This window comes from Capsicum annuum, chromosome 1 (assembly GCF_002878395.1).
Source record: "Capsicum annuum cultivar UCD-10X-F1 chromosome 1, UCD10Xv1.1, whole genome shotgun sequence".
NCBI classification, from domain to species: Eukaryota; Viridiplantae; Streptophyta; class Magnoliopsida; order Solanales; family Solanaceae; genus Capsicum; species Capsicum annuum.
Genome location: NC_061111.1, coordinates 69,788,785 through 69,803,482, shown reverse-complemented (window position 1 = coordinate 69,803,482; position 14,698 = coordinate 69,788,785). Strand labels below are relative to the sequence as shown.

The following is a 14,698-nucleotide window of genomic DNA, read 5'->3' as shown; positions in this document are numbered from 1 at the left end:
CCCCAAAATATGAAAGCAATGGTAAATTGACCCTAAAGTATAATAAATGATACATTTAGCTAATTTTTCAAAATAAAAAGGTAAATTTGACTTTTTCTGTTCTCCTGATACATTGTACCAAACGACCCTAACGAGGAAACAAAACCAAAGGAAAAGAAAACGCAAAAGAATATACGCACTCCGTTTAAAAAAGAATGACCCCTTTTCTTTTTTGGCAATACTTTAATTTCAATTTTTCACATGACATGTTTAGGATCATAAGATTAAAGGATATTTTGGTACATTTGACACAATTTTAATTTAAGGTCACAAGATTCAAAAATTTTCTTTATTTTCTTAAACTTTGTGCCAAGTCAAAGTAAGTCATTTTTTTTTAAACGAAGGGAGTACTAAAATAAAGGGTAGTAATGTAAATTCAGCAAACATTTCGGTTCGGATCTACCATCCACAATCACCTCCACTAAACCCTAAGAATATATAACTGCACATCATTCACCAGTATCAAAACCCTAGTAGCAGTCCCAAAATCGAATTCTCTCGTAGCTTTCAAATCTCCCTCAGTAATTCCTCTTCCCTTTTTTCAACTTCTCTATTTGGATTCCTTGGTGTTTTTGAATTTTTTCTATCTGAATTTCTCTTTTATGTTGTGTTAGATATTTGATATAGAGAAGAAGAAATAGTTTGATTTTTGTATCTAATCTTTTTTCTGTGTGTGTGTGTGTGGTTCTATTGGAATATAGAGAAGAAGAAATGAAGGTAATTGCTGCTTATTTGTTGGCCGTTTTGGGTGGCAACGCATCACCTTCCGCTAAAGACTTGAAGAATATTCTTGGTTGTGGTAAAAAACTTTGACCCCTTCACTCTTTTTCAATCTTGGCAGATACTCACTTTTTTTCTTTACTTCATTATGTAACTGTCGAACATTTTTATATTTCGAGCGTCTTTGACCTTGTGTGTAGTATTAAATAGGTCATATGGAAAATTGAAATTAAAGAGCTGCAGGGCATTTTCTTGAAACGGGCTAAAAAGAAATTGAAACGGAGGAAGTAAATTTGTTTGATGAAATGTTGTTCTTAGGAAATTAATTAAATAGCAAAGGTAATAAAGTGCGGGGATGTGTGTTATGCATATTAACTAAATCTGATATTTGAGTGGGGGCAGATGTATAAATTGTTATGTACTATTGCAAGACATGTTAAATGGAGGAAAGAGTACTAAAAAGATGAATCATCACGTGTTAGAATGAAATGGGTCCAAATGGAGCGGAATATATATTGATGATCATTATAGCGGAATCAAAAATGTTGTTTGGTTTCTTGTTTTTTGTTGTATGTTTTTGAGGCAGCAAATTGGTTCAAGCCACCGTGTGATACATGGCTAACTTATACATTGGGTGAGGGGATATTTTGGGGGGTGGAACGGGGTGGGAGGTTGAGGCATGTGGTTTAGCTTATACTTTGGGTGTTTGTTTGGTAGGGGAGGTATAAGGTGGGATATCCCCTGGATTAAATTTATACCATGTTTGGTCGATGGTATAAATTTATTCCGGGACTAATTTATACCATCAACCAAACATGGTATAAAGTTAATACCAAAGTTAGTCTTGGTATAACCCATCAACAATGGGACTATTTTATACCACCTTCCATATGGTATAAAATAGTCCAAGGATTATAATCCTGGGATTATTTAATCTATGTACCAAACAACCCCCGAGTGTATTGTAGTTATAGCAAAATCCAAATAGTTTGGTTTCTCGTCATTGTTGTTTGTTTGAGGCGGCAAACTGGTAAAAACCTGTGTGTGATACATGGATAGGGGTGGGTGTGGTGATGCATGCGGTTTAGCATGTAAAAATTTCTTAAAACAAATAGATGTCTATATGCACACTGAGAATGAGCAGATTTGACATTTGGAGTTTGAACTAGATCTTTTTAGCCACTGGGTCCTTGAAAAATATAGGTTTGTGCTATTTGTTTTACTCATATTAGGTGCCTAAAATCATCTGTCGAAGGTAATGAAGTAACATATTGGAGCCTATAAAACTTAAAGCTTTGTTATGTGTGGAGAGTACCAATTACTTAAGGTGGTCTGGGATAGAATTGAAATTTGTGGTGAAGTATGACCTCCATCCCAAAAGGAAGAGTGAGGGGTTTTGGAAGTAGAAAAGGAAGAGTGGGGGGTTTTGGAAGTAGAAAAGGAAGAGTGAGGGGTTTTGGAAATATAAAGTCCCGGCGCATTAGGTTGCACGGACTCTTCACTGTCGGAGCCACGCCCGTGTCTGGTTCTCCAAAATTGCACTACTTTTGCAGAATCCGACACGCAGCCATTGACATTTTTTTGGAGTCCGATCAACATAGCTGACGCATGTAAGAATGATATTAATTTTTTTGTCTTCTTGAAATAAGATTTGTCTTGTTAAGAACTACAGATAAAAACTAGAATTCAGAATATATTTCTAGCTGAATTTAAAACAAAGTTCAAGTGTAGTAAAAAGCGATTCAAGTTTTCAAATAATAAGTCTTATTTTTGGGGTGCCTCTGGTGCTATGGAATTTTATGAAATTGACATTTACTCTATACTTTCCAGGCTGTTGATGAATGAGGTGTAGACTAAGTTTCTTTAGTTGTTTGCTAGTTCCTTTATTGTTTTTGATTTTTCTATTTTCTTTATAAATTTGGTGAAAAGTGAACATAGTGTTATTGCCATTAGCCTGCAACAGTGAGATTATAGTGTTAGGGTGTTGTAGCTCTCTCATAGGCATACATGGGTAGGTGAATAGCATTTAGTCTTATTTTCATGTACAAGGTAATGCACAATCATTGTTTTGCAGTCGTTAAATCTTGGAGATGTCTTAAGCAGATAATTTGTAGTTCAGCTGCCTGTACAGCAAATTATGTTTACCTTGCTATCGGTAACGATTATATACATGTGCACATGCTTCTTTTGGCTGGTTGTTTGTTTTCACACTAAAATGTGTGGTTCATGTGCCCTGCAGTTGGTGCTGAGGCTGATGATGACAGAATTCAACTGCTCTTGTCTCAAGTTGAGGGCAAAGATATCACCGAGCTGATTGCTGCTGGCCGAGAAAAGCTGGCTTCAGTGCCTGCTGGCGGCGGTGGTGCTGTTGCAGTTGCTGCCCCTGCTGGTGGAACTGCTGCTGTAGCATCTGCTGAGGAGAAGAAGGAAGAAAAGAAGGAAGAGAAAGAGGAGTCAGATGATGTATGTCTCCCAACTTAGAAGAGCTATACCTTTAATTGTAATTGTACACTGTTGGCTATATATCTTCTTTAATAGCCTTTGCATATGTTGCATATGTCGTATGTTACTAATAACTTGTTTCTTGGCATTTCTTTTGCAGGATATGGGCTTCAGTCTATTTGATTAGAAGAATACAATGTTCTCTGTATGATGCAGCATTCCTTCTTCGGTTGTTCCCCCCTTTATCTTATTTTAGGAAGTTTCTTGTCTAAGTAATGGATTTTGTTATTAGTAATCTAGTTGAAGAAGCTTGATTTTACTTTGGGAACTTTTTGAGGCAGATAACGGAAGTTATAATGACAATTTGATTTTAAATTTCAGCTTCTTGGTGTATCATTTTATATTTTAGATTGTCCTCATTTGTTGAGAGTGAGGTGTGCTAGCGGCTGATCTCTTGACAATAGTCTTGGTGTTTACATTCCATTATAAGGGCAGTAAATTTCGTTTTTATAGGAAATATCTTTCCATATGGGTAGCCTTTGGTTTATACAACTGCAAATGCAATAGGATTGGATGTTGTATGATGAATGTCCACTGTGTATAGTAGATTCTGTAGTTGAAGTTAGCGAAGGTGATCTTCACGCTTCAATTCTTGGTAGTTTGATCTAGCATGCCAACGCACATTGATAGGGCACATGTGTTTTGTGCATTGCAGGCCGAACTTAAAGCAAGGCGTAAATCAGCTCTCCATGCCTCCTTCGTATATTGAACATAAAGATTCAGGCTTAGCAAATATGGTATTTACTTTCAATCTTGAAAACCAAACTTACCCATAGCCTTTGTTATTCGACGAGGAGGGGTGGATGAGTTTAGAATGACCCCGAAACTTACCCAATCTGCAAGTCAAGTTTAAATAACTTAATAAGCAACAAGCACGCCGACGCCTATGTACGCAAGCAACGATGAAGAATTGAAGATCGTCGCGGTAGCTGGAAAGGTGGATTACTCTTTTGAAAAATTTGGTTACAGAAGTATGAATGCAAGTAAATAACATTTAGATAGTTGAAAGAGTTAATACATAAAAACGAGTTTGAGCTTAAATTTGACATCAAATTATAACTTTGACCTTAAACTTTGATAGTGAACAAATAGAACCTTTAACAATTCAAAACCTGAACAAATATGACCTCCGATTTTGCAACCCCATGCGTGAGTCTCACTCGCGTCTATGTGGAAAGATAATTCAATCATACATACGGTGCCACATCGTTAAAAGGGCTGACTTGGAGAGGTCATATTTGTTCAGTTTTGAATAGTTAAAAGTCATATTTGTGCACTGTCAAAGTTTTGTTTTTTGTGTTAAAACGACGTCGTTTTTTTTTTTTTTTATTATTATTATTATTATTATCATTTTATTTATTTCTATAGTAGCAGCATCTATTTTTTTTTAATTTTAAAAAAATTATTATTATTATTATTATTTTATTTATTTCTATAGCAGCAGCACCTAACTTTTGTTTAATTAAAAAAAAAATAACTACTAGCAGGGATCGAACCCGCACAGTAGGCTGAAGGAAACGCCCACGAAGAGCAAATATAACCACTGGGTTATCTAAGTGCCTTGTTTCATGTGGTTCAACATTAATATACGTACATAAATATACATTTTCTATCTTATATATTTACAACATAATATTTTTACCGAGGGGGTTCGGGTGAACCCCATGTCAACCACATAGGTCCACCCCTCGTTAATTTAATAACATTAATTTAATAACATTTTAATTACGTTAATTGGATAACATTAATTTAATATACTACTACTACTATCCTTAAGAACATTGATTTAATAACGTTTTATTAAAACTATAATTTTTTTATTATTAGTATAGTTTCATCTTTAATTTAATATTTAAATAAATAATATTTAGATATATTATATAACTTAAATTCGTCCTCTGCTTTATAATATATATACATACCCGCTCGATTTTTTCGTATGAGGCTGACCCGCCTAATTAATAAGTCTTCAATATTGCTCTTTTTCCGCAATGACAAAACAAATTAGATGTCATTTTCATCTTTGAGCCGAAAATAATGAAAAAATAATAGTGAAGAGTCATTTAAAGATCATATTTATACAGTTTTGAATAGTTAAAGGTCATATTTGTGCACAGTCAAAGTTTAAGGTCATATTTATGTATTATGCCCTTAGATTTTAAGCTGGACGCGCCCAATTTTGCGTGTTGAACACGCATTTTGCCACGTTGGATTGGAGGTCATATTTGTGCAGTTTTAAATAGTTAAAGGTCATATTTGTGCACTCTCAAAGTTTAAGGTCAAAATTAGTTATAATTTGGTATCAAGTTTAGGTCTTTTTTATGTATTATCTCTAGGTGAAAATCACATATAAATCTGAATGTACTGCATTGTCTTCTTTTTTGATTTCTAGATAAACTTCCCACCAATAAAAATTACTTTGATTTTACAACTCATCCAAAGAAGGTTGAAATGGAACAGTTCGATTAATATAAGAGGTTAAAACACCAAATAGCATAGTTACGATTTATGAGTTTGAATTCAATGACCATAACAACAATAACATACTCACAGTAATCTACCAAGAAAAATTTGGGATGGTGGTGTGTATGCAACGTTAATATGTATATAAATAGATCATTCTTAAAAGACCGTCTATTCAAATAACACTTTGAAAACACTAATATAAATCATCAATAATCATCACTTTATTTTTCTATAACTCATCACAAAAAGAAAAGAACGCCCAATTATGGACTTTGGAGTTAGTACTGTTAAGAAGTAAACTAATAAAATAATAAATTTTGATATTTTTAGAAAAACGGAATGCAAAACTAACAACAAAATAAAAAAACAGGTCGAGGAATCAATTTTTAACAAACGACTCAAGTTAGGATGAGTATTCTCTCTCTTTTTTCTTATTTTTTTTCTTATTTTTTTAATTTAACATCTTAATCTTTTTTGAAAAAATTATACAAATAATCAAACTTAAGGATCATTATTTCAATGGCTCAGATCTTTTAAAATATTTCATTATATATGTTTTTTTTATTTATCCTTGATACATATCTATTTTTCCCATAAACCGCATAACCTCCTCTTTTGCAGTCCTAAATCTCTCCATTCCATTTTTAAAATTTTTCACCCCAAAATTATTGATAACTTCTCTCCAATTTTAAGTTTCAAGTCAATTATCTTCATCCTTGATGCAAACGTCACTGAAGTCAATTTAGTGAAAAAAATTATCATTTTTTTCGAGAACTGAGTTGAATGTTGAAGTAGATTTTAAGATCTAAGTACATTTGATACTTTTGTTAGCTGATACATTTGATATTTTTTTTTGGTTGATACTTTTGTTCCTATTTAAAAATTTGTGATGATTTATCCTTCGTATGATATTTGTTGTGCTTGAAACATTGACACATTTCAAGACTGTTAATTGAATTATGTTTTGGATATTTGATACATTTTGATAGCAGATATTCACTGCTATGTGTAAACTCACTAAACATATGTTTGATACATTTTGATATAGTATATGTATAAATGCAGTCTATGTATCAACATTACTTTTTACACAATGTTTTTTAAAGTTTGATGATGAAAAAAAATGGGATGAAGAATTGCGTAAAAATTGTAGTTTTGAATCGACATAGATTTGAAGGATGAATGTTTTGATTTTTCTGTTATTGTTTATATTTTTTGGGCTTTTAAAATAGATGAATCGTGATTTATTCCCTCAATTCAAGGAGATTCTATTATTTCCTAATTTAGCAAACAAATTTTTTACAAATGTATCAAATAGAATATGTATCAAGGTCAAATATATTTATCAAAAAATGCTAATTATGACATATTATGTAATTAGACAAACATAATGATAAAAATGTTATTAGCATCTTAATTATGATATATATGTAAGTTACTTTTTTTTTTCTTTTGAAAAAGGACACGGGCTGATTCTTTTCAAAACAATTGATTCATGTTTGGGTCATTGGACATTTATGACCAGTCGATCCAAATAATTTTCATATTATGGTCATTTCATAATTGAGTCATTTTGGCTCAGGTAGTTTAGATACAAATCATATATCATATTGATACAATTCATATACCATACTGATATAGTCCATAAGAAAAATAAAGTAGCAAATTTATGGATAAAAATTATATCATTGTTATATAGAATATGCATTTTTAATATGATGTTCATAGAATTTGCATCATTATTGTATAACATATATGTGTGTGTGTGTGTAAAATACATATAGAAATTGTATCTCTATTATATAAAATACATATCTGTATAAGATATGTATCAAATTTATATCAGTATTATATAAAGCTGCTAGCAAATGGCTAGAAACTGAAATCAAAATTCAATGGTCATTTTCATGTCAATAGTTTCACCCTAAGTGCTATTTATGTCATTTTTCCTTTTTTTTTTTTTAAAAAGTGATTTTTTTTATCCTTAGACCATTTTATTCATCAGAAAAGAAAAAAGAGGGTCAAGATGCCCAATTCCAAAGGAAAAGCCGAAAGAAAAGGGAAAAAGGAAATGGGCTGGCCATTCAAAAAAAATAATATTGGCCCATGTTTGAGCCTATGTTTGAGCCTATGATTTTTCAATGGTCCGTCGGTCAAACTAATGTCATTCGATTAGAGCTAGACATATTTTGGTTTAAATCAAAAAAATCAATTCGAAATTAAATTGGGTTTTTTAATTTTTGGATCAATTTCGATTTCAAATTTTAGGAATTCAATTTTGCGAATTGAAAAAAAAATTGGTTAAATAAAAAAATTAATTATATAAATAATATATTAATATTTTATTATATTTAAATTATAATACAAACCCGACCCAAATTTGATCCCAACCAAACAATAGGCCCAAGTCCAACAAGCCCAATACCCCTTATAATATTACTATATAGAAGAGGCAGTTAAGAAGACGATCAAGGGCATTTTTGTAAATATACTCAATATTCAAGGGCAAAATGGTAAAAAACTATTTTAACAAACCACAAACTTATGTTTTCTTTCAATTCCAGATGTTTCCTTTCTCCTGTTTCCCAACTTTATGCTGTAGTTCACTTTTACTCCTGCTATTCATGTTTTTACGAAAATCTTTATAATCTTTTGGATCTTTCCTTATTATTATAATTCTCTTATTAATTTTTCATTTAAGTTATGTAAAATTTACTTTATTTTTCTTCTTAGTCTGTATACATAATTTTTTTTAATGATTTTCTTGATTATATTTATCGGGGGTATGTGTTGCTGAGGAGGCTGATCGAGTTCAAAGGCAAAGAGCGCAGCTTATTATTAGTTCCGAGCTCTGCAATTCTTTCTCCTCCAATGTTGTCTTCGATTCTCAGATTGATTTCTTGTTTTAATTTATTTAGGATTTTCTATAGAATATTTAATTCAATCTGAATTTATCTCTTCAAGTTCTGATATTTACTGGTTGTGTCAATTCGTTGATTGTATTATTGAATACAAATGATGCATTATATCCTTTTATTCTTGGTTTCCCAATAGCTTGATATTGATTTCTTTGATACCCTAATTTTCGCCTTTCTCTACCTACTAATTCTCTATTAATTAGTTTACTTTGGGTTCTCTCTTTCTTATTTCAATTTTTTGCTCTATTTCAGTAGTTCGAAGATCCATTTAAAATGCTTCAGAACTTTATTCTATTAACTCAGATGACGTTGTTTACTAAAAAATTAGTGTTTGTCGCTCATTATTTCTATTCTTTCTTACAGGATATTGGCAAGTTTATATTCAGGGAACATTTGCATCCGGAACTACCAAACTCAGGTATAGGAAATTATATTCAAACTTGTGCTACTTTTATTAAATTTGAGTTCTTGAATCTTGTAAAAGATGTACACGATAAAGTTACTTGTAAAAGTAAATATAATTCCAACTAAAAAATTGCATTACATGAAAAAAAGATAGAGCAAAGATGAATTGGGATTGATTTTCAATGAGTGCTTGATAATGCTTTTTGTACTCTAAATAGATGCGCAAATTTTTCTTTTTGCCGAACTGTTAATGTTTTTGTATTTGAATGCATGTGCCGGTTGTTGATCTTCCAAACATTAGTTATTTTACATAAATAGCCTTTCATTAGGGAGATTTTGCATACTCCCTTTTTATGGCAGTACTGCTGCGGGTCTTTACATTCTTCTTCGAGCAGCTGACCGGTTTGCTGCAAACTATAATAAATTTTCTGGCCAATTTGATGGGTAAGGTAAGATGCTTTTCGTCCATACAATTTCTTTTCTGAAAGAAAAGCTAATTTATGACTATCTAACTTTTAAGAATTTCTTGATAGTGAGATGGATGAGGATATATCCCGACTAAAAACTATAGCTATTGGCCTACTCAACGACCTTGATTGTAATGGATCTATCTTATCAGAGGACCTTATTAATGAGATGTCTCGATATGATGCTTCGGAGCTTTATATTGTAGCTGTTTTCATTGGAGGAGTTGCATCACAAGAAGTGATCAAGGTTTGTATCTGCTTCATTTTTTATCTTGAAACTTGTTTTTTTTTTTTTGAAACATCTACTTTAATTGGATATACAACCATGTTTGATCAAAGAAGTATTCTGAGGTCTATTTTGTTGTGTTCAATGCAGCTCATCGCTAGACAATTCATTCCCATGTCTGGGACTTTCATCTTTAACAGCATAGATCACGAGTCTCAACTATTGTTGCTGTAGTCTTCGAATTTACAGGCATGTCCTTTCTTTCACCTTTACTCTGTACTCTTCTTGGCAGATCACATTTCTTATGAAGCATGTGAAGAGGAAAGTTTGCCATGCCACACTTGATTTGTAGGAAATTTAGGACTAGTGAAAGAGATTATTTAACTAAAGAATATTTCTAAGACTCTGGTCTAGTGGTAGCAGCACTAGCCACTACGTGTGATGTGTAGATTAGGTGCATGTCATGATTTTGAACATGTTATGAACCAAAATGATAATTTTAGCTGTTCTAGAAACTGATAATATATGGTATAAGGTTTATGTTTGCTTCATTTTTTATCTTGAAACTTGTTTTTTCTTTTTTCCTGAAATATCTACTTTATTTGGATATACAACCATGTTTGATCGAAGTAGTAATCTGAGGTCTATTTTGTTGTGTTCGGTGCAGCTCATCACTAGACAATTCATTCCCATGTTTGGGACTTTCATTTTTAACGACATAGATCACAAGTCTCAACTGTTGTTACTGTAGTCTCCGAATTTACAAGCATGTCCTTTCTTTCACCTTTACTCTGTATTCTTAGGTTCACCGAGCCTAATAGTTTTTGCTTACACTCTTCTTGACAGATCGCATTTCTTATGGAGCATGTGAGGAGGAAAGTTTGCCATGCCACACTTGATTTGCAGGTGAAGAGTAATTTAACACAGACTCTAGAAGCTACCACCAATCTTTCATCTGAACATTCAGCTAATACAACTAAGATATATCACCATGGGAAGCTTTTGGATCTTCGTGAGGGGGATAAACCATGTAATTTACTTTTTCATTTGATCTATTAGCCGAGAAACTTAAGCAATCTATTATCTAAATGCCTGCTAACCTGAATATGTTATCAAGATTCTTTGACATCTTATAGTTAATTACTTCCTTCCATTTATTTTGTACGACTATAACTTTCTAATTGCCAGAGATGATCTTATATGCATTCAAGCTGCCAAACAGTGATGTGGACTATTCTTTTAGTAAGATTGTTGTTTTTTGAAGTTTGCGACTGTGCGCCACCGAAGAACCCAATTATTGGTATATTGTGTTTTCCTTCTTATATGAATAAAATGAATATTTTGTTCACAGATGTAGTTAAAGTTCTAGAGGATGGAGATCTACAAATGCTTGGCATGCTGGATTACGATAAAAGGTTGCAACATTCCTTCACTGTACACCCGAAGGTTGACCCTGTAACTGGTAAGAGAATAGTCATTTGAATCTGCTATCAATTATGGAAATAAATATGGATGATTAATTGGTTTCAGTTCTTTGTTCGTAAAGAATGTTACCTACACTTTTAAAAAGAAACACCCATCAACTGTGGCTATCAGCTAATCACTTCCAAGTATCATTTCCTTTAGTTGTAAAATCCTCTGAGTTGTTATCCAATAACAAGGTTCTTCCTCCCATTTCAGACCCTGGCTTCCTGGATGCCATATAGGTCATTACTTGAATGGAGATATAAGAACCTTTAAAATATCCTGTTACGACCCACTACCATTTTATGAAAGTACAGTTAACTACTTAGTAGTGGAGATCACAAGGATTTAGAACAGATGTTAACTTGATTCAAGTTACTTGGCCTTTATTTGAGAAAGAACTTAGGTGTCCAGGTGCCTTTTGTTCAGATGTACAATGAAAAATGGATCTAAAATAAAGCTGGAGATTAAAATATGTTATGATTTATTCAATTATATATTGTTATGTAAATACAGAGTTTGGCCTAAAAATATTTGCATGCAGGGGAGATGAGATATTTATCTTTGGCTACTCACAAACACCACCTTACACTACGTATAGAGTCATTTCCAAGGATGGTTTTATGCAAGATCCAGTTCCAATAACAATACCAACATCTGTTATGATGCACGATTTTGCTATTACTGAAAATTATGCAATTATGATGGATCTTCCATTGTACTTCAGACCAAAGTTATGCCATCTTCGCAATTTCTTTTTCTATTGATCTATACTTGTACAGTTTCGAGTTCGCTTTCCTGATGACAATGATGGAAGTTATTCTGGTGAAGTAGCATCATTCTTGTTTATAAATTTAAGTTCTCGGAGATGGTGGTGGTGTCCTAGAAGCAAAGGGGTTAAGTAAAATAATGGCTAAAATGGAACTAAATAATTTTGAATTTCTTGCAAATGCACAGTAAATTATGATATTCAACTCTTGTCTTCAAGTTCTTAATGAATAGTCTATGGCTCTTTGAAGTCCAGTATTCATCAGATCAACTTGAGATGTGCTATCCATATGCATAAGGAAGTTAACTACATGTTATCTGCGAATTTACACTTGATGCCTTTATAGATTAATGACAATTTAATTGCTTGGTTCAGTCAACTGCTTAAAATTTCCCTCATGTTTTTTTATTTTCCCGAATTTAATCACAAATGTGAGATTAATAGGCTATGTATTTCTTAGAAAATGGTGAAAAACAAACAGCTGGCATAGAACTTTGACCCCACAAAGAAGGCTCGCTTTGGAGTTCTTCCACGCTACGCAAAAAATGAATCCCTAATCAAGTGGTTCTAGCTGCCTAACTGCTTCATATTCTACTATGGTATGAAATTTTGAAATTTAAAATTTGTTTTTATTTTTATATCTGATATGTGGAAGTTCATGCCCTTTGATTGGAAAATAAAATAAATTTCTAGCCACGAGGTAGATATCAATGTATAATTTTTCACTTCGAAAAGATGGATACGCTTTAGGACCCAATGTAGACGGTTTGCACTTCTCAGATCGTCTTGTTAGACATAATGACAACCTGACTTTGAGCAACTTCTATTATAGACTGCAAAAATACAAAAATATTTATCCTCTTATTGGACACCACCAGATATAAACTTCAATGAATCACAAGATGTACATGCTTTAGTCTTACTAACTGATCCAAATGAGTCTGGTTTCGTTGCTTGACTATCCAATGCTTGGGAGGAGGAATATGATGTGGTCTTGATCACTTTTCGCCTACAGAATCCAGATCTAGATGCGGTTAATGGAACTTAAAAGAACAACAGCATGATGGTTTCACAAATCAGCTGTAGGAAAACTCTAACCTGATGATCTTATTTGACTTTTAGATCTTCCAATTATCTTGATTCTACTCATAATTTTCAGGTATGAGATGAGGTTCAATATGAAGAATGGTCTACCATCATAAAAGAAACTGTCAAAGTCAGTTGTTGATTTCCCACGGGTCAATAAGAACTACACTAGAAGGTCAACTACTACACGATTTTTCATTTCAATTCTGAAATTTCTGCACCGCATGTATAAAATATCCAGGATGTGGATTAATGGATGTTGAAATGCAGCACTTTAGTAGCTTAAGCGCTCTTAACCTCACTTATATTTAGAGTGTTTTAAGGGTTGTCTCTGGCAGTGTGAATGCATCCAATCAAGAGTCCAGATAATACCATCTAGCATCAATTTTCTTGTGATATATAGCAAATCAATTTGTGTTACAGTAGCCATATCATTGTCATTGTTGAGCTGTGCACATCCAAAGATTCGGTAGCATTCTATTTTAGTTATTAGTTATTAGTATACTCTAATGCTAAAGATGGTTACCGTGTTTACCTGAATGTTTTACTCTTTGGCTTTGGCATTTTATCATTCGTAGTGGGCGTTGATGTGCTTTCGCACTTCGGCCGGGCTTGAGAGTAGTATGTTGCTAATATACTTCTTGAATTTTATTTAAAATACTGAATAGAGTTTTTATGACTCTTTGAATACTAAATATTGATAATACTTTATATCTAATAATTGGATAAAAGAACAATAGCTATTCTGAGTTTTAGAACTTCTTATATATATGGATATTATTTATATTCAGTTTGAACCTTCCACCTGTGATGAAATTTTAAATGTGTGAGGCCACTTAGATCGACATTAAATGTGTCTATTAACTTAGCCCTAGCTGGTATCTACGCCCTTCAACATTTAATGTACACAAGTAAACATATAAACTATCATTGAGTTAAACAAGTATCCTTATTAAATAGATAAAATCTTATTAAACAGAATCTGGTTTAAGCCAATATAAGTATAAGCTTGTAAGACTAAGGCCACTTGTGGGCCACGTTTGGTATTGTAGTAATCTGGTAGTCCAAACAAAACTTGACCGTGATAGCGAAATATTGTTATAGAGACTGATTACTATAGAGAGGCCCAACTGAACACAGATATTGGCAAACAATAGGTAAGCTTGGAAGCAGAATCAAAGGGCTGACACAAATCAAAAATCAAAGAAAGTCATAATTTACTGGATTCATTACAACAAAAATGACTTTCAATACATGAGCTAGCCAGCACATTACATTCATAGTTTTTGCATAAACAGAAAAAAGAAACAAAACCAACACAACTGCCTTTGGTTTGGTTTGAGCAACTAACAAAGTGAAATGCCTTACTATTAATTAATTTAAAAATGAAGTGTTATGTTTGATTGATTATCATAATTTTTCTATTTTTTGGACACAATATGAATATTGCTTTAAATATATTAGTATTCTCTGTAGCGCAGAAATCGATTTATCTATGCACGTAGCATGCAAGTATGACTACCATTGCAACATCTTATTTCTTGTTTAGGTATGATTACTCTGCATACGGACAGTCAAGTGGAAAGGTTAGATACCTGCTTTCTTGGTCATATGTACTTTACACCTTTTTGTTCTC

At 32.6% G+C, this 14,698-nt stretch overlaps 1 protein-coding gene and 1 pseudogene across 1 annotated transcript; both read left to right on the top strand.

Annotated features, from left to right (window-relative positions):
* Window positions 1-312: 312 nt before the first annotated feature.
* Window positions 313-3,581, top strand: LOC107876130 (60S acidic ribosomal protein P2-2). The gene is made up of 4 exons (XM_016723145.2): window positions 313-560; window positions 741-838; window positions 2,999-3,222; window positions 3,362-3,581. The coding sequence occupies exons 2-4, from the start codon at window positions 751-753 to the stop codon at window positions 3,386-3,388; spliced, it is 339 nt and encodes a 112-aa protein (XP_016578631.1). The 5' UTR covers window positions 313-560; window positions 741-750; the 3' UTR covers window positions 3,389-3,581.
* A 566-nt stretch (window positions 3,582-4,147) lies between these two features.
* On the top strand, window positions 4,148-13,325 carry LOC107870900 (annotated as a pseudogene).
* Window positions 13,326-14,698: the final 1,373 nt, after the last annotated feature.

Excerpts from the sequence above, each read along its gene's own strand:
- LOC107876130 (XM_016723145.2), top strand. The coding sequence starts at position 751 with ATGAAGGTAATTGCTGCTTATTTGTTGGCCGTTTTGGGTGGCAACGCA. Across the intron at positions 839-2,998 it reads GAAGAATATTCTTGGTTGTG|TTGGTGCTGAGGCTGATGAT; the intron begins GTAAAAAACTTT and ends TGTGCCCTGCAG. Across the intron at positions 3,223-3,361 it reads AGAAAGAGGAGTCAGATGAT|GATATGGGCTTCAGTCTATT; the intron begins GTATGTCTCCCA and ends TTTCTTTTGCAG.